Source organism: Ctenocephalides felis, unplaced genomic scaffold, assembly GCF_003426905.1.
Source record: "Ctenocephalides felis isolate EL2017-DRISC unplaced genomic scaffold, ASM342690v1 CF-g0.4_SCAFFOLD_00845, whole genome shotgun sequence".
Lineage (NCBI taxonomy): Eukaryota > Metazoa > Arthropoda > Insecta > Siphonaptera > Pulicidae > Ctenocephalides > Ctenocephalides felis.
The window spans coordinates 90,418,697-90,440,399 of NW_020536999.1; the positions used below are offsets into that span (position 1 = coordinate 90,418,697).

Here is a 21,703-nt window from a genome sequence, read left to right on the forward strand (position 1 = left end):
TTACTGATTGTAGTCAGATAACTGTTCGTTTGACATGTGTTATTTGTTGTGATATATTTGGTTTGATTTATATAATATTTTTAATATTTGCTCAAAGTCAAATTGGACCTTTGTGCATAGTCCTGCTCTACATATATAGTTTTTATTAAATTTACTTTAATTCATCGAATGTTACTTGAAACTTCTCAAAAGTAATCAATAAGTCGAAAGACAAAAAAAGACTTGGATTGGATTATACCATGTTTTCTATAGTAAGTGTATAAAACTTCCAGTTTGATTGTATTGACAAAATATAGACAAACTAATGGGGTTAATAATACCTCATTGTATATAGCATTCAAATAACACATCCTTATACTTAATATTTTTGATTCTCTAGAAATTGTTTAGAATATACCTTACTTAGCAAAACAACGATTGCCGGGTCAGCTAGTATATATATATATATATATATATATATATATATATTCCATTTTTATTATTTATTTGCTGATGCCTTTTTCGAATAAATAAACATAATTCAAATGCAGACCTTAATAAAAAAGCAACATTGTGTTGGTCAACTTCATGTTAATCAATATAAAGTCAATTCATATTGGCGAACTTCATGTCGGTCAACTTCATGTCGGTCAACTTCATGTCGGTCAACTTCATGATGGTCAACTTCATGATGGTCAACTTCACTACTATCTATTCTTTAGTTAATTTTACATTAGACAATTTTGTGTTACAAAAGCACATATTATATTTAGTACTCTTTTCTTCACAAAAATTACAAAATAAATGACTGAATGAATGAGTCAATAAATTAAAAAATAACATAAATATAATTAAGGAAATAATTTTTTTTTTCGACCATATCTATTTAAACAATTCTAAATGTTTTAACAATAACAATAATAATGAATGTATTATTAATAATTTCAAATACGTTTCTTAAGTTTCGTTTCGTTTCCGAACGCGATTTGAATCCGAAAACGGATTCGGACTAATTCGGATTAATCAGGAGATAAAAATTCAGCACATGGTTCGTCTGAACGAACCAATGACGAAGTTGTCATTGACATCGATATGGTGTCAATGACAATTGACACATGGAATAGAAAATACAAATATATATACATAGTGTGTATGTATGTGTGTGTATAATTTTTGTATTATACTCGTTGAGTATAAAAATGTTCGTCCATTTGAAGAAGCCTTACAAGGGATAAAATTACAATTTGCGCAAATTACTTTGCGAAACATTTTTCTCGTTCGCGAAATGAAAATGGAGGAAAATTTCATTACAGAGCCAGAAGAGGAAAACGTACACAAACACGTGTATATGTAGCGAGTATTCGTATTGCGTCTACGAGATACTCGGTTCGAGCCCACATACCCGACAAACCTGACACCATCGCGTATTTCACATGACAATTTAGATAAACTCATACTCATATACTCATTTATATATAATAATACATATTTCACAATAGTTTTGCCTTGTGTCAATAATTTGCATCATGCAGAAGCAATATATGTTTTACACATATACATATTTCTATACCTATTATATATTATATATAAAATATCTCAAAATTAAATATCAAAGGATTCGTTCTTCGGCTCGATACCGTACATTCAACGGCCTGGCATCGTGCTGCAGCCATATATGTTTTTTTTCTAGGCACTGCGGTGCGTTCAGACAATGGATAAACTCTAATATTAAACACTCCTTAAATAAAGGAGTTTTACTACACCACTAGACTTGCCTTCGGGCAGACCACCATGTCGTATGTCGTATGTATGTATGTTTAGGTCTAGTTTCTCTAACACCGTCCCCATTAGTCTGGCCCCATGGGGGGTACCGTAGCACCGCATGGTGCTCCCAAGGGGGCAAAAAGTTAAATATAATCCCCCGAAGGCTACGGTTCTTGTTTATCAATATATGTATAGGTTAAAACTTTTTTTATTGTATTTAAAAAATCAGCATACAAAGTTTGTACCAACAGATATATGGTGCTGAACTGTAATTAAAAATTTTAGAATTACTTGTACATAACCTTCAAGTTTATCTCTCTAGAAGTTTGTAATTTTCATTTGTTTGTGATTTAATTTAATTCTACATCGGCATCAACCCCACTCGTTTGTTCGTGAAAAAATTAATTAACCGAGCGGCCCCCTTCGGTGCCCCTTGGGGTGCTCCATCCTACGCAGAGTTTAATAAGAAGGAAAAAGTGAGATAATTGATTGTGATAGTTGTGAAGATTTTTTTTTTTTTTGAAGAATTTGTTACTTTAATTTTTTAATTATTTTTGTGTAGAAATATGAATTTTTAGACAACTTTGAGACTCTTTGTGAAAATATAACCTCATATAACATTAAAAAATGAACTTTGTAAATATGTAAAATGTTATAGATCTAATAGTTTTTTTTTGACATATAAATAGTAATAAAATTAATTCAACTAATCAATATTCACAAATTTTATATTTAATAACCGAAAGTTTATGAAACTAACTTCATGCCGGTCGCCATGACAGTTTACATGTATTACAACTTTGCCAAAGCGACTGCAGCGCCATATGCGAATGAATGACGCAACTTAATGAAGTCATCTTTATTCAAAGTGAATACCCAGCCTTACAATTATGTCGCATCATGCAAATAAATAAAAAGTACGTGACAAAAAATTGCAACTTTCACTCATTGTTATATCAAAACGTGCCTCAAGTATCTTGATTCAAATGAAAAACTAGTTTTTAACATTGGATTATAATCGAAACCGTTTTACAACCCAATCACATTGTACATGCGTAATTGCTCATGGACATGTATCCAACCCAGTTTTTTTTTTATCACAAGAAAGCCATCTTTCTTTAAAGGGATATGTTCACGTTGCAATGTTGACAACATAACCACATGGAGTGAAATTGTTTAAATAACTTTGTACTACATATGAGATTAAATATATAAAGCTTCTTCAAATTTATATGTATATATATATATATATATATATATTATATATTTATATAGAGATCGGTATGCATTTCCTAAACCCGAACCTTAACCTAATTAAAAGGGTCCGGACAACCTTTTAACCTTTCACCCAGAAATGTTTGACTTGTGTGTGGGCAAAGCCATAAGGCATTTCTATTCGAAAATTGTATTACTCCACATACACACATATTTACACACACGCATGTATATATATATATATACATATATATATATATTATATATATATATATATATATATATATATATATATAATTTGTGTGTATGTGTTTTATAAATATCACATAATCTGTCAGGTATTCGATTGATATGAATTATATATTTGCATAGCTTTTTTATGCTAGCAGATGATTTGTAAAGTGGATTCAACTTGTCAGAATTAATAACAATTGTTTATTATTTATCTATTTATTTATTCCGTGTCTCCTTATCTTTGCAGAGCCGATAACAGTCGAGGAACCCTCTCGCCATGGGTTGCCTGTCGAGTAAAGACAAGCTGACGAAGGAAGACATGGATTTCCTGAAGTCGCACACGAGGTACGATGAGGCGACCATCAAGGAGTGGTACAAAGGGTTTAAGGTGAGAGGATGGAAAGGACAAGGGTTGGGGCACATATTCTCTTTGGTGTCTCTGGTGCCCGAGTAATTAATTAAAATGATTGTTTGTCGTAATCCTTTGATTTATCAGTAGTCGGTATTGTTGGTATTCTTTAATTTATTAGTACCCAGTATTGCTGGTTCTACGAGGATTTGTTCTTGGTTTAGAACTTCGCATTTTAGTTTGTATGACTGCCAACGGTTATATTACGTTTATACAGATTTATCATTAATGTGCCCTATATTGATTGTCATATTTATCACTAGTTTGATCTGTAATAGTATTCATCATGTACGAGCGTTTACCACCTGTAAGCGTAACATGTTTTTTCCGCATTTACTACCAGTCACAATCTTGTCTGCAGTTATCATCGATGCACTGCCATCTTGCCTGCATTTACCACAGTTATGCCATACTATACATACAATACACTATAGTTTTTCAACATTATCATATTCACTGCTAGTGAGCACAAACATTCTTTTATCATTTGCCACTTGTGTGCGCTGCAACTTCTTCTGCATTTAATACTAGTGTGCACTACAACTGTTCCTGCATTTACCACCAGTATGCATCACGATAGTTTCTTCATGTACCATTGGAGTTCACTACAAATCTTTTAGCATTCACCACTAGAGTGCTCTACGGTATCTGCATTTACCGCCATACGCATTACAGTTCAATTAGCTGTTACTACCAGTGTGCGCAATAATTCAGTTAACATTTACCACCAGTGTACTCTAAATTAATTAGCATTTATCATTAGTGTGCCCTAAATTCAACCATTTAGAGCATTTTACCACCAGTGTTTAATACATTTTGTGCATTCGGCACATGTGTCACAGCAATTTTGTCTGCTCTTACCACCAGTGTTCAATTTAACAGGGTTTGTGTTTACCACCGGTATGAACTACAGTAGTTTTGACCAATGTGCAGTGAAATATTCCACTATTATGCATTGCATTATTATTTCGCATTTAATGCTACAATTCTCTTAGGTAAATACCACAATCATTGTTATACTAAAACTATAGCAATATGGTCAATACTAAGAGCAGTGCACTATTGTAGTAAGATTGTAGTTTACACTGGTGGTAAATGAAAAAATCTGTTATGGTACAAACTCTTGGAAAATGACTGTATCGTTATAGTGCACACTGGTATTAAGTATCGATTTCTTAAAAAAAACAGTAACTCTAAATTTTCACAAATTATATCTACCATCTAATTACTACCTTCTCTTGTGTTAAAATAGCGCCACACTCCATATTTATTGTACCGATGCCCCCCTACCGTATAATTATTACCGCGCGTAATAGTTTTTCAACCTCCTCAGCCCCCCATGTAGAGTATTTCCACACAATTCCTCAAAAGGGGTGCTGCGGCAAACATTACATCGGGGGGCGGAGAAGGGTTCTCCCGTCGAATCAAATTTGTGAAATATAATTAGGGCAACGCTTCAAAAGTCGAACGAGAGCGTGCTCAATGAACATTTGCCACGATGGGGGGGCCAATGGGGCGTAACTTAAATTGTAGTTATGTAAGTACTCGAGAAGGGAATAAAGAAAATACGCAATGACTTTGGAATGTAGGTTGTTATTGAGTTATTTAAGAGGCTTTGCCGAACTGTAAGCAAAAATGTTAAACATGAACATAGCTTTGTATGTCGCGTAGTACCAATTGTATTTTTAACTATTAGCGTGAAGATAGCCGCGTACCATAGAATTGTTTTAACTGTTTTTTTTTTGCAGCAAGACTGTCCGAATGGCCGACTGACTCCTGCGAAGTTCGTCGATATGTACAAAATGTTCTTCCCAAGCGGAAATGCGGAAGAGTTTTGCGACCATGTCTTCCGGACATTTGACATGGACAAGAATGGATATATCGACTTTAAGGTAACTGATAGAATTTGTTTTTGATCACCAGTAGAATTTTAAGTATGCTCGCCAGTATAGTTTACTTTTTTTGGTCGAATCCATTTCGTCAGCAATGTTACTTGTCTAAATCGTAGTTGTCTAAATCTCGAAATAATGCTCGTTTACTGCTTTATATAGATTCCAAGTATCTGACCTGTATATTCTAGATATTGCGAGATGAAGTCTCCAAGTCTATGTACAATTTACTCGTCAGTAGGGTTCTATTTTTTCTTATGTTCAAATCATATTCATTCATCAGCAGAAATAATCCAAGGCGCATATTCTCGAAGATCTGAAGATTGTTCTGCTGCTTTTGATAGAGTGCACATGTCTGATCAGATATCAATTAACTCCTTATTTGAGTTCTTTTTTTCACGTTCAAATCATACTCATCCATCAGCAGGTATACTCCAAAGCGCAGATTCTCGAAGATTTGAAGGTTGTTTTCGCCTGCTGCTTTTGATAGAGTCCACATTTCTGATCAAATACAGTTAGCCCTTTAGTAGAGTTCTACTTTTCACGTTCAAATCGTTATCATTCATCAGCAGAAATACTCCAAAGCGAGGATTTTCGAAGATTTGAAGTTAGTTTTCGCCTGCTGCTTTTGATAGAGTCCACATCTCTGATTAGATATCAGTTAGCTCCTTAGTAGAGTTCTACTTTTCACGTTCAAATCGTTGTCATTCATCAGCAGAAATAATCCAAGGCGAGGATTCTCGAAGATCTGAAGGTTGTTCTCGCCTGCTGCTTTTAATAGAGTCCATATCTCTGAACCATACGGATTCATTCTCCACATGTAGACTTCATCAGTTTTTTCTGCAATTTGATACATAGTTTGTTCGTCAGCAGAGTTCTATTTTTTTATCCTCAGCAGTCAGTAAAATTATATTTTATTTTGAGTCAAATCATATTCATTTGATAGCAGAAATAATACAAAGGGAGGATTCTCGGAGATTTGAAGGTTGTACTTGCCTGTTGCTTTCAATAGTCCATATCTCTGATCCGTACGTATTCAATCTCCACTTGTAGACTTCATCAGTTTTTTCTGAAAGTTGATAAGTAGTTTGCTCGTCAGTAGAATTCAACTTTTTGGTCGTCAACAGTCAGTAAACTTCTATTTTATTTTGGTTCAAATCATATTCATTCATTAGCAGAAATAATTCAAAGCAAGGATTCATGAAGATTTGAAGGTTGTTTTTGCTTGCTGCTTTTAATAGTCCATATCTCTGATCCGTACGGATTCATACTCCACATATAGACTTCATCACTTTTTTATGCAATTTGATACATAGTTTTCTCGTCAGCAGAGTTCTATTTTTTTGTTCGTCACCAGTCAGTAAAATTCTATTTTATTTTGGTTCAAATCATATTCATTTGATAGCAGAAATAATCCAAAGCGAGGATTCTCGGAGATCTGAAGGTTGTACTTGCCTGCTGCTTTCAATAGTCCATATCTCTGATCCGTACGGATTCATTCTCCACTTGTAGACTTCATCAGTTTTTTCTGAAAGTTGATAAATAGTTTGCTCGTCAATAGAATTCAACTTTTTGGTCGTCAACAGTCAGTAAACTTCTATTTTATTTTGGTTCAAATCATATTCATTTGATAGCAGAAATAATCCAAAGCGAGGATTCTCGGAGATCTGAAGGTTGTACTTGCCTGCTGCTTTCAATAGTCCATATCTCTGATCCGTACGGATTCATTCTCCACATGTAGACTTTATTTGCAAGTTGATATATAGTTTGCTTGTCAGTAGAGTTTTATTTTTGGTTCGTTCTTCATCAAAAACGTAGTTCTCGGAAGCTTTTGAGTCAATATTAATCTTAGTGTCCATGTGTCTGATCCCTACGGAGTTACGTAGCACTTCATCATTATAAATTTATAAATTTATAACGATTACACAACTCACGGAGCTAGAAACTTTCTGTCGTGTTGTTAAAACTTTAAACGACACGAAATAAATCTGTTTGGAAAAGTTACAGTTTCGAAACAACTTTTGCGAAAGTTTTAGAACTTCTTGTTAAATTAAGTTTCCCCGATTAATTTGAATCAATTAAAATACTTTGGATCACTATACTGTATTAGGAGAAAAAATAATGATAAAGTTTTGGATAGGAGTTTTTGGTGGTAGATAGGTGATTGGTAACAAGTTTTTGGAACTTTTTATACAGATTGATACAAGTTAGATAGCTTAAAGTATTCAAATCTAGTTATCTATATTTAGATAGTTATTTTGATTTTTTGTGACACCAGATGATTGGTAAGGTTTTTAATGCACTTCACACATTGTTTAAATCAAATCGCAAATTAGTTTTTAACTTGTGCATCATTTTAGTATATCTCGTATAACTTTTAAACAATTCGATAAATATAGATGATGTATTTGGTGAATTTGTTTTAAAAAAAATCATCTATAATATTTTCTAATAAAATTATATTGAAAAGCAACTAATTAATGATTAATGAATAAAGAATGATTAACAAAATTATCTTGAGGAGTTCAAGAAAGTATTACATTTTTGTTTTGTGCATCATGCTAGTACATCTTGTACAACTTTTAAACCATTCGATTAATATTAATGATGTATTAGAGTTAATTGTTTAAAATAAAAGTAGCATCAACATTGTCTAACATCATAAACCTCTACAGCAACTTTGTATACTTTAAAACGCCATTCGAAAATTCTTAATTTGTTTTGACATTGTACTCGCTATAAAGATGCTGCGGTTCATAAAAATATTCATAAGTCGAAAAGCATTCGATTGATATGGATGATGTATTAGAAGAATTTGTACAAAATAAAATAATCTATAGTCTAACAACAACAGACCCTATAACAACTCAGTATTTTCAAAATTGTTTTAAATTGGACACAAAATTTATTTGTTACATTTATTTCAAGTACATTTATTTATTATATCTCTTGTAACTTTTAAACCATTCGATTAATATGGATGATGTTCTTGGCGTATTTGTACAAAATTAAATAATCTAAAAAATTGTCTAACATCTGGAATCTCTACAACCATTCCGTATACTCATAATCAGGCCAATTTGAAGAACAAATATATATTAGACGTCCTTGTGTGTATATTTGAAGGAAAATCAATAAAATGCCACAAAAAGATATTATATCACGAATTCCGCAAGTATAAGTATATATACACCTGTATATATATATATATATATATATATATATATATATATATATATATTCAATTGTATGTATCGGAATAAATTACCTTAGTTAAAGGAGTCTCCTGTGGCGGAGCACCCCGTAGACATTTATATTCATCCTTTCATTATTTTCGTATATTTTACATTTCTTTGTTCCAAAAATATAATAATAAGGATACTCATCGTTTTCAAAAACAAAAAAGACGTTTTATCCTAATCGCTCTGAATATAGAGACAAGGTTTCGTACCAACATAATAATTGGTAATAATAAAAAATGCAAAAAAACAATATTTTTTATTGGTTTTATAACGATTTATAAGTGTACACAGTTGTTGTAGGACTTCGTTGTATTAGACAATGTTGTAGATGATTTAATATAATAATAAGGATACTCATTGTTTTCAAAAACAAAAAAAGACGTTTTATCCTAATCGCTCTGAATATAGAGACAAGGTTTCGTACCAACATAATAATTGATAATAATAAAAAATGCATAAAAACAATATTTTTTATTGGTTTTATAGCGATTTATAAGTGTACACAGTTGTTGTAGGACTTCGTTGTATTAGACAATGTTGTAGATGATTTAATATAATAATAAGGATTTTGTTTTCAAAAACAAAAAAAGACGTTTTATCCTAATCGCTCTGAATATAGAGACAAGGTTTCGTACCAACATAATAATTGATAATAATAAAAAATGCAAAAAAAACAATATTTTTTATTGGTTTTATAGCGATTTATAAGTAGACCGAGTTGTTGTAGGTCTTTGTTGTGTTAGACAATGTTGTAGATTATTCAATTCAGAACAAATTTCTCATATACACCATTCATATTAATCGAATGGTTAGGAAGTTATACGAGTTATACTAAAATGATGTATGAAGTAAAAAATCTGATAAAAGTTATTATAAACAATTTATAAGAGCTGTAGAAGTACACAGAGTTGTTGCAGGACCTTGTTACGTTAGACAATGTTGTATATTATTTAATTCAGAACGAATTTCTCATATACACCATTCATATTTATCGAATGGTTTGGAAGTTGCAGGTGTTATACTAAATTGATGTATGATGTAAAAATATTTTGTAAAAGTTATTATAGACAACGATACAAATGGTGTCGATACAAGTTATAGGACATAATTTATTTTTTCATTTTTCTTTTACTTTCATTTTATGTTAATTTTTACAAAAACGGCTTGGCCGATCGTTGCACAATACTAATCAAAGCAAGATCTTACCGAATTATATCAAATGGCTTTTGAATTTTGGCTATCACTTGGTATATGAGAAGGCTTAGACAAAATGGTTCAAGTACTCACATGTTTTTTTTCCAATTTAGGGTCAAGCGCTTCAGAATGGCTTGTTGAAATCCCTTGTCTTAAGAAATTTAGTTTACCTCGCGCCGCGGAGTACTGCACCACTTGATTTGTGTTAATCAAGTGCAAACTTCTAAAAATATTGTTAAATCATTAAACTTGTTCCTCGGAACAAACTCTATTTTTGGAACCCCGTAGCTTTTCAGGGCAGGGGTCAATACACACTGATACAGATCTATTATCAAATACACAATTATCGATATTCTTTATTTTTTACGTAATTTTCAAAAAAAATGATTTAATTTGTGGTTTTAAAGTTAACCGAGATAATTTAATTTTGTACAAATTATCCAAATGCGTCATTCGTATTAATCGAATGGTACAAATGCTACCATGTTTATAACAAACTAGCAAACCGGGCGAACTCCGTTTCACCACCAGATGGTTTCATTTTATGTAACATTTCGTTTGGTGATTAAAAGATGAAGAAAAAAATTGCCTAATGTTGAAATTGAATAAAAATTTGAACAATACACGTGATTGATTTGATGGTTTCCAATTGAAATGATAGGAAACGAATAACTTATTTTTTTACTTTTTTTGCACAATTTCACAGTGAACACAATGCCGGTTTGTCACATGAAATTAACTGAGCAGAGAACAAAGAGTAGCTGTCAAACAAATGAGTAGCAGTCAAACAAAAAATATTAGTTTGTAGTACATACTAAGTATCAGAGATTACGCTGTATGTGAAAAAGAAAAAGTGTTTTCCACTTTTCTGTTGAGATCTTTCTTCAATTTTCTTTGCTATAAACTTCACGGAGTCCGAGACCTTTCCAACGAATGCAAAATCGTCGAAATCGGTTCGTGCGTTCTGGAGTCATATCGTCAGGAAGGAAAACTTGACTTATTTTTATATAATAGATAGTGCACAAAGTTCGATAAAAGATGTCGTTGCACTTGGTTCATGTAGTCTCATTATAGTACACGATTTTAAAGTATTCCGAGTTGTTGTAGGTTATCATTATATTAGACAATATTGTAGATGATAAAGTTTTGAACAAATTTTCCAAACACATCATTATTATTAATCGAATCATTTAAGATCCATAGACAATATTAAAATCAAATGCACTTAAATCAATTGTCTACCTTCAATAGAGATTATTCAATTTTGCACAAATTTTCCCAGGAATCGAAACAACAATATCAATATCAATAATAATAACAATACCATCGGCCACGACAGTAATGTCTATAATGGGGCCCTGGGTGCTCAGTGGAGCCCGAGAGCCTTGATTCTTTAATAGTTTTATAGGTTAGGGCACGCGATCCAGTTCCATTACACTAATTTATGACGAACAATAAAATAACATGAGAAAATCATTTAAACGATGACATTTTTACGATTTAGACATTTCTTTACATAACCTTATGGATATGGAATGCATATTTAAAATATACAATATTAGAACATATAAATCGACCCGATGTACTATTTATAGTCCAGGCGACCTTGACAGTGTTTTTATTTATTATATCTCGTATAACTTTTGAACTATTCCAGTAATATAGATGATGTATTTGGCAAGTTTATTTAGAACTAAATTATCTAGAATTTTATTTTATTTTATAAGTCCATATAGCAACTCGGTATACTTCAAAAACGCATTTGAACATACAGCGTTCTTAGTTTTTTATTTAAATTCTAATAAAATCATATTGAACGGATTTATTTTACTATTTTGTGATAAAGCATCAAAGGGATTTAAAATACCGTCAAAATTTTATTCAAATTAAAAAACTAATAAAAACATCTAAGATAGCACACATTTATTAGTGTCAACCGTTATACACATTTATATAATTATAAATTATAAATTAAATATTTATTATAGCATTTAAAATATGTAAATAATATTTAAAAACAATAATGTGATTAAAGTCATACTTCAAATATGACATGATCGGTTTGTCATTGTAATTATCGTTTACCACTTGAATCATCATTAGAGAAATTAAGTAATTGCTGATTAATAAATTCTATAATATTCGTTCAAATAGTGGATTATGTTAAACAACGCCTAAAAAATATTGTTTTCACAATTTCACTCATCATCATGTAATATTTGTGTTTGAAGAATTAAAATTAACATACATTCACTGACTGAATGATTTTTTTTTTTACTTTTTCGCTGGCGATATAATCTCATTCTTTGAACAGCTATAATATCTGTTTTGCCAAAAAAATATTTTCCATTTTACTAACTTCAAAGATTTATAGAAACTAGGTATAATATAGAAATAATTTCTAATCAATGAACTTACGTTTAGTACAGGGCATAAATGTTTCATTTGTTTTATTATTTTCAAGGAACAGGGTAAAGTATTCTTCTGATTCAGGCATTTTTCATTAAATACAGATTTGTACTGCGATGTAACTTTAAAATGTTTATTTATCTATGCCGATTTGACTGATGCCGGTACGCATATAACGACAGATCTCTTTTCACTTACACGGCAACTAATCACAATCGACCCGTATTGAAATGATTTCATATAGAGCGAATGACGAACAGTTTGAGCGTAACGGACTTCCGTTGCATTTGTTCGGATTTACACCCTAGTATAAATTGATATTTTGTGATAAAGCCAAAGCCTCAAATTACAAAAGCCATTAGTATGTCTGCATAATTTTAACAAAGTAAACGACAAATTCATCAAAACCTTTAGTGTGTACGCACCTTTAGCTTCTAACTTTATATAAAACTATTATAAGGGTGCATACACACACGTCCCAATAATGATTTACCTTTGTACATTATTTATTTTTACTTTTTCTCCAGGAATTTCTATTGGCGATAGACGTGACGTCGTCGGGGACTCCGGAAGAAAAGCTGAAGTGGGCGTTCCGGATGTACGATGTGGACGGAAATGGTGTCATTGACATTCAGGAAATGACAAAGATCGTTCAGGTGAGAGAGATTGACAAATTTATGTCGATTGAGATGGAAGAAACAGGAATTAATCGTTGGAATGGATCTAAGATAAGATTTTGATCTTCAAACTTTACTTGGTTTTGGAAGAAATGAGAAGGTGACATAACCTCAATCTAGCAAAAAACTTTGCACAGTTTGGCCTAATTTATGGGCCGATTCTGCCGCACAACAGACCAATGTTGTGGCAAGGCATGTTACACTCCAACTAACTTATTATGCGACTGAATCATACTGAATACTGTCATGTATTTGCTGTGCATTCAGGCTAAAAACACATAAACTGCAATGTCACTTGTATGTTATGGAGCTGGATCAGAAACAGCATTTTATCTAAGATAGTTTTCTGGACATTGTGCGGTTTCTAGGTTAGGTTTTCTATCTGACAACCTGAGAAAAACGCCTGACTACACAGCAACCACATGGCTTTTGTCAATATTTAGTATATAAAGTTCTTCATAGCCTTGCCATAACTTTTGTGCGGGAGAATCGGTCCATATCGGTAAGATAACAAAGAAATAACACAGAAAGAACCTTATAGAAGTCCACCTTATGGAAGTTGTCTACCTTATAAATACCTTACCACCTTATAAATATAACTTCATTTCACTTACTTCGTTCCCAGTCTTTTTTTTACTATAGGTGAGAGAGACTGACAAATTTATGTCGATTGGGATGGAAGAAACAGGAATTAATTATTGAAATGGATCTAAGATAAGATTTTGATCCTCAAACTTTACTTGGTTTTTGTAAAATATGATGCAACCTCACTCAGGGAAGAAATGGAGAGAGGTGACATAACGTCAATTTAGCAAAAAAAAATTGTAGGCTTTAACTTAATTTATGTGCCGATTCTGCCGCACAACAGACCAATATTATGGCAAGGCCATGTTCCATACATTATGTTACTGAATTATACTGAATGCTGTCAAAATGTCATGTATTTGCTGTGCATTCAGGCGTTTTTCACATAAACTGCAACGTCACTTATATGTTATGGAGCTAGGTCACAAAGACTATGTTATCTAAGATCGTTTTCTTGACATTTGTGCGGTTTCTAGGTTAGGTTTTCTATCTGACAACCTGAGAAAAATGTCTAACTGCATAGCAACCTCATGGCTTTGTCAATATTTAGTATGGAAAGTTCTTCATAGCCTTGCCATAACATTGGTCTTTTGTGCGGGAGAATCGGTCCATCAATCTAGCTCTCTTATCTTTGGTATTAAGATAACAAAGAAATAACGCAGAAAGAACCTTATAGAAGTCCACCTTATGGAAGTTGTCTACCTTATAAATACCTTACCACCTTATAAATATAACTTCATTTCACTTACTTCGTTCCCAGTCTTTTTTTCACCATAGGAGAGAGAGATTGTTAAATTTATGTCAATTGAGATGAAAGAAATAGAAATTTATTATTGGAATGGATCTAAGATAAGATTTTGATCTTCAGACTTTCCTTAATTTATGTAAAATATGATATGGCCTCACTAAGGTGACACAATCTCAATCTAGCAAAAATCTTTGCACACTTTTACTTAATTTATGGGCCGATTCTGCCGCACAACAGACCAATATTATGGCAAGGCCATGTTAAGCTTCAACTTCCATACATTATGCTACTGAATCATACTGAATACTGTCAAAATGTCATGTATTTGCTGTGCATTCAGGCTAAAAACACATAAACTGCAACGTCACTTGTATGTTATCAGGGATCAGAAAGACCCTGTTATATAATATTGCTTTTTTTACATTTGTGCGGTTCTAGGTGATAAGAGAAAAACGCCTGACAGCATAGCAATCACATGGCTTTTGACAATATTCAGAACGATTTTATATGGAAATTTCTTCGTAACGTAGCCTTGCCATAACATTGGTTTGTTATGCAGCAGAATCGATCCTTAAATGTACTGTGTTAATAATGGACATAAGTTTTAATTAGCAATATAATAGTGTTTTTGAATTTCGATCAATATTGTTCTGACGATTATGTAGACAGTAAAGTATCATAACCTATAAAATTTCTCATCAAGGTTTATTATGTATTCCAGAAATTAACGACAGACGAGCTATAAATTTTATGTTCCGAAACTAATAATAATAATAATAATAATAAATAAGAGGATTCTCATCAACATAAGAGAATAAAATCTTTACGATATTTGTTATCTGGCGATTGATTTTATTTATAATTTGAGTTGTTTAAATTTAAAATTAGTGTAATCTATTAGGAGTCTGTGTATATAAATATTTATTTTAGTTTTTTACATGGCGGAAAATTTATTTTTATAATTTAAATATTTTGATGTACAAAAGATTCCGAAAATAATTTGCGCAGACTTCAAAGAATATTTATAATCCTCTGTAATTATATGTATATACTTTGTGATACCTGTAACATTTTTAGGTTACAAAACTTTTTATTGTAGTATCAGTTACACGGCTTTTCAAGTATTTGGCAAAAAATATAATAAGTCTTAAGAATTTTTGCATATCTTTACGTTTCAGAGGTTTCCGAACATTTTGGCATACCTTAGAAAAAATGAATATGTGTGTGTGCATATGTATGGATAAAATTTTTTGTCCACGTTTTTGGGAGCACGGATCAACCGATTTGAATGATTCAAAAAGCATTCGATTCCTACTTATGAGGAGACGTGCTGATTAGTTTTCGACAGAGACAGGTCCAGTTGTTTCCAGCAATTTCCCTTAAGCACCACTAGATTTTATTGTTATTATCAATTGATAAAAAAAAACTTGCATGAATTTACATTTATTCATTAGTATATATGTTTGCCTACCCCCCAAGCGCCACTGCGTCGACGAGGTGTATGAACTCTTCATCGTGGTGTGAGGGTGCTCCCTCACATTCCAGGGGGGCGCCGTTGTTTTTATTCTATCGATTACTTTACACATAATTACGGGTCGCTTGTGCAAAGTGCAAAACGCCATATTTATATATATATATATATATATATATATATATATATATATATATATTGTAGCGTCCTGTTTATTTTAAAAACTGTTTTTTTCGTATTTGTGTCGCGTGACGTTAATGGCTCTGGAAAATAGATATTTGATATGACGATTTTATAACAGAGATATCGACTCCAGTATTAAATTAACCAAAAGGTCAATATGACCTTTTGTAAATACTGATCATACTCTATATTTTAGGCTTTAGATTTTTATTTCTACTATTGATAATAATTTAATAAGTCAAAATGATTTTTTAAAAATGTGTTCACATCGTGAAGGATGTGAAACTTGTTGAAAAATAATACAATAAAAGGTGCAGTGAGATTTAAAGAGATAGAGACAGAAAAAGAAGTAGGTTCAGAGAGATAGAGACAGAGACAGAGAGATAGAAATAAAGTAAGAGGGATAGAGACAGAGAGATAGACATAGAATACGGCAGATAGGGAGAAAAGGATAGGATAGAAAGAAAGCAAGAGAGAGATAGATATAGATGGGTTCAGAGATAAAGCGATGGAGATAGAGAGAAAAGGATTGATAGACATAAAGTGAAAAAGTAATAATGTAATAAGAAGTCAATATGATTCTTTAAAAATGTGTTAATATCATGAAAGATGCTAAACTTGTTGAAAAATAAAACAATAAAATATTAGTGCGATTTACAGAGATAGAGACATAGTGAAAAACATGTAAAGGCTGAGAGATATAGAGAAGGAAATAGGACAGAGGCAGAGAGTGAGAAGTACAGACATGGAGATATAGAGAAAACAAGTAGGAACAGAGAGATAGAGATAGGGAGATAGAGATAGGGAGTTAGAAATAAAGTAAGAAGGATAAAGACAGAGGCCTAGGGATAGAATTAGAGTGAGAGGGATAGAGGCAGGGAGATAGATAAACACAAATGATGGATGGAGATAGAAAGAAAGAGATAGATAGAAATAAAGTGAAAAAGTAATAATTTAATAAGAAGTCCATATGATTCTTTAAAAATGTGATAACATCGTGAAGGATGTGAAACTTTTTGAAAAATAAAACAATAAAAGATGTAGTTTGATTTACAGAGATAGATAGAGAAAAATAAGTAGGGACAGCAGATAGAGACAGAGATAGAAATAAAGTAGGAGGGATAGAGACAGAGACAGAGAGATATAACTAAAGTACGACAGATAGAGACAAAGGGATGGGATAGAGAGAAAGCTAGAGAGATAGATATAGATAGATTTAGATAGGATTGATAGAAATAAAATGAAAAAGTAATAATTTAATGAGAAGTCAATATGATTCTTTAAAAATGTGTTAACATCGTGAAGGATGTGAAACTTGTTGAAAAAACAATAAAAGATGTAGTTTGATTTACAGAGATAGATAGAGAAAAATAAGTAGGGACAGCAGATAGAGACAGGGATAGAAATAACGTAAGGGAGATAGAGACAGAGACCTAGAGATAGAATTAGATTAAAAGAGATAGAGGCAGGGGATAGAGACAGAGAGATAGAAATAGAGTAAGATAAATAGACAAAAGGATGGGATAGAAAGAAAGATATAGATAGAAACAAAGTGGAAAAGTAATCATTTAATAACAAGTCAATATGATTCTTTAAAAATGTGTTAACATCGTGAAAGACGCTACACTTGTTGAAAAATAAAACAATAAGAGATGCAATGGGATTTATAGAAATGGAGACGTAAAGAAAAACAAGTAGGAACGGAGAGATTAAGACAGAGATAGAAATAAAGTAAGAGAGATAGAGACAAAGACCTAGAGATAGAATTAGAGTAAGAGGGATAGAGGCAGAGAGATGAATAGAGTAAGAGAAATCGAGACAAAAGGATGGGATAGAGAGAAAGCAAGAGAGAGGTGAAGATAGATTTCGAGATAAAGCGATTTAGATAGAGAGAAAGAGATAGATAGAAATGAAGTGTTAAAGTAATAATTTAATAAGATGTCAATATGATTCTTTAAACATGTGTTAACATCGTGAAAGATGCTAAACTTGTTGAAAAATAAAATAATGAAAAATTAGTGTGATTTACAGAGATAGAGACATAGAGAAAAACAAGTTGAAATAGAGAGGTAGAGATAGAAATAACGCAAGAAAGATAGAGACAAAGACCTAGATATAGAATTAGAGTAAGAGGGATAGAGACAGGGACATAGGGACTGAGAGATAGAAATACAGTAAGTTAAATAGACAAAAGTATGGGATAGAAAGAAAGATATAGATAGAAATAAAGTGGAAAAGTAATAATTTAATAAGAAGTCAATATGATTTTTTAAAAATGTGTTAACACCGTAAAGAATATGAAACTTGTTGAAAAATAAAACAATAAAAAATGTAGTTTGATTTACTGAGATAGAGATACAGAGGAAAACAAGTAAAAACTGAGAGATAGAGACAGGGGGATAGAGACAGAGGCATAGATATAAAAATAAAGTAAGAGAGATAGAGACAGAGACCTACAGATAGAAATAAAGTAAGAGAGATAGAGACAGAGACCTAGAAATAGAAATAGAGTAAGAGAGTTAGAGACAAAAGGATGAGATAGAGAGAGCAATAGAGAGATGGATATAGATAGATTTAGAGCTAAAGTTATGGATATAGAGAGAATTAGATAGATAGAAATAAAGAGAAAAAGTAATAATTTGATAAGAAGTCAATATGATTCTTTGAAAATGTGTTTAATATAGTGATGGATATGAAAATTAAACCAATAATAGATGCAGTGTGATTTACAGAGATGGAGGTATAGAGGAAAACAAGTAGTAGCAGAGAGTTAGAGACAGGGGCAGAGATATAAAAATAAAGTAAGAGAGATAGGGACAGAGGCAGAGAAACAAAAATAGTGTAAGAGTGAGAGTTAGAGAGAAATAAAAAATGGTATAGAGAGAAAGCAAGTGAGAGATGGAGATAGAGTTGGAGAGAAAGAGATAGATAGAAAAAGACATAGAAGGTGAGAGAGAGTGAGACAGGTAAATAAATTGACAGCAAGAGAGTTATGGAGAAAAAATAGTTTGATTGATATGTAGAGTGATTGAAAAAGAAAGATATATGGATTAATATATAAATAGAGAAAGAAGCCAGATAGATAGAAAAATAGATAGATAGGTAGGTATATCAATAGATTAATAAATGTAAGAAAGCAGTAAAGTTAAAAAATAGTTAAAAAGTGGAAGTGTAACATAAAAATTGATAAATTGATAGATTAATGTATTAATTGATAGATAAATCAATAGATCATTAGATAGCTAGATTAATAGAAAAACAGTAAAATAAGAACATATAGATAAAATTATAGATAAGAGTGTATGAAAGAGAAAAAGAAAGAGAGCGTGGTACTAACTATTGACAGATTAAAACGTAATTTGATTTGATAAAGAGAGAGTGAAAGGCATAGATTAGAAAATAGAGATCCGTGAAAAATGAATATATACAAAAATATTGTTCCTATTATTTAAGATGTTTTATATAAATAACTATATTTTATCCTTTATTCTCTCAGGCCATCTACGACATGTTAGGCGCATGCTCCTCGAATAGGCCAGCAGATTCCGCAGAGGAGAGGGCCAAAAACATTTTTGCCAAAATGGACGAGAACAACGACGGACAACTGACCCAGGAGGAATTTCTGAAAGGATGTCTGCAGGACGAGGAGTTGTCCAAGATGCTCGCACCCTAGATACAGATATAATGGTTTGAGATAAAAAGACTTACATGAATCACATAATATGTTGTGTAGTTTTATGATGAGTAATTTTGTATTGTTTCTCGTTTCAGATCAAACGGAGATCACTGCATTTTATTAGATAAACGTTGGCATTTTATAATTTAACTATTTTTTTATAATAATTTAAATGATATTTGCTACTTTTTAAAAAATTATATATAAATATTACAAGGATTTTTTAAATTGCATAAAATGCGTTAAGAGTACATTGGCTTTGGGTCAACAAGGACATCAAGGATAAATTTAGAGACAGAAATAATTGAAACTTATTTATAAAAATATCATCTCATCTCTAAATCATTTCCTCGATAGTCCTTTATTGACTCAAAATAAATCAGTTCGGTTGCTAAGTTTAATATACTTCCAAAATTATTGCTAACATTAAAATATAGTTAATTAATTAATTGATAGTTTTTAATAATTAAATTTTAATCGTAGGGTAATTAAGAACAATCAAACCAATATTCGTGTCATTACGGTATGTGCTTTTAGATTTTAAGCTAGATAAATGTCAAATTTATAAAAATACACACACAATTATATATATTTATATGTACTGTATCCTTACAAGATGTGCTCGGAAAAAAAAACTGAATTTAAAAGACTTCTGAGTCATGTGCACCAAAATATTTTGTACGAGTACATCTTGTATGGATATTAAATAACATATTATTCCACAAGTACTTTAGGGTTTTGCACAAATCTATATGTTAAGATATGGTACCAAGTACTCTACTTATTTGTGTCGTTAGGGTTTTTGAAAAATCGATAACTTAGTAGATCGATAACTGATTTCAATGTAGTGAGGAAATCGATAGTTGAATTTATTAATCGATAACTGTTTTTCTTAACTAAATCTTATCAACTATTGTCAATTTATAAAATTACTCTAATAAGAACAGGACGGTATTAATTACTTTTTAATGATATACGTTTTTAATTATATAAGTTATATCTAAGGACCAATTTATGGACTAATGTGTTAATTTAAAATTATTGGTCGTTTTGAAAACTAAGTTGGAATTATTATAGAATAGTTAGTAATTTTCATTGGGATTAGTAATCTTGAAAGGTTTTTTGACGTTGAAACATGTTAAACAACCAATTAGTAAAATAAAAAACCATGAACAAAGATACATAATAATTTATTTCTACTAGTTTGACCTTGGATATATTTCATCATGCACCAGAAGAATTTCTTTAAAACATAAAAATCAAATATACACAGAATCATTATTAAATTTTTATATTTTGAAGATTTTCTTCTGCTGAATGATGGCCCACATCTAGTGTTGTAACTGACAATGAGGCAGATAAATTATTATGTATATAAGTTTATTTAGTATTTTATTAAATTATTGCATATTTTTATTCGACTTATTGGCTATTAAATTAAATTTTAATTCGAACTATCAATACGGTTCGAATGTTTTTTGAATCATTCAAATCGGACGCCCCGTTCTCACAAAAAAGGACCGAAACATAGCGTTGCTGTAACATTTCTAGTTTATCGGAGAATTGTCCTATAATCTCTCATTTTAGCCATTTTTTTTCTTTTACTCTTATGATAACTTTTAGATTAATATCATTTTTCATTAAAATACTTTCTAATATTTATTCGTCCTGTTCTTAAAGCAAAAAATATCCCTAACTGAGACTGACAGCAACACAACTCGTAGCCAACTTCATAGAGAGCATCGACTCGTCGAGAATAAGAAAAAAAAAATTGACTTTTGTAAAAATAGGTCCATAATATTATTTTATCATTATTTTTATCACTGACCCAAAAATTTCCTTACGTAAAGTTTTCAATTACAAATCAGCATTAAATTGAGTAGGTATTATCCTCTTTGAGTAGGACCGTTTCCTTTTGTGGAGGTCATTTTCCTTCTTCATGGGGTAGTTTTCTTCTTGAGAAGGTTTTTTTCTTCTCAAGATTTTCGCCTTCTTGGGAAGGTCCTATTTTTTTCAAGATCTTGTTTT

General features: G+C 31.4%; 1 protein-coding gene across 1 annotated transcript; it reads left to right on the plus strand.

Moving 5' to 3' along the window:
• The first annotated feature begins 3,469 nt into the window (after positions 1-3,469).
• LOC113363182 (neuronal calcium sensor 2-like) lies at positions 3,470-19,950 on the plus strand. The gene is made up of 5 exons (XM_026605662.1): positions 3,470-3,580; positions 5,350-5,493; positions 12,863-12,991; positions 19,496-19,686; positions 19,771-19,950. The coding sequence occupies exons 1-4, from the start codon at positions 3,470-3,472 to the stop codon at positions 19,670-19,672; spliced, it is 561 nt and encodes a 186-aa protein (XP_026461447.1). The 3' UTR covers positions 19,673-19,686; positions 19,771-19,950.
• Positions 19,951-21,703: the final 1,753 nt, after the last annotated feature.

Excerpts from the sequence above, each read along its gene's own strand:
- LOC113363182 (XM_026605662.1), top strand. The coding sequence starts at position 3,470 with ATGGGTTGCCTGTCGAGTAAAGACAAGCTGACGAAGGAAGACATGGAT. Across the intron at positions 5,494-12,862 it reads ATGGATATATCGACTTTAAG|GAATTTCTATTGGCGATAGA; the intron begins GTAACTGATAGA and ends CTTTTTCTCCAG. Across the intron at positions 12,992-19,495 it reads AAATGACAAAGATCGTTCAG|GCCATCTACGACATGTTAGG; the intron begins GTGAGAGAGATT and ends TTATTCTCTCAG.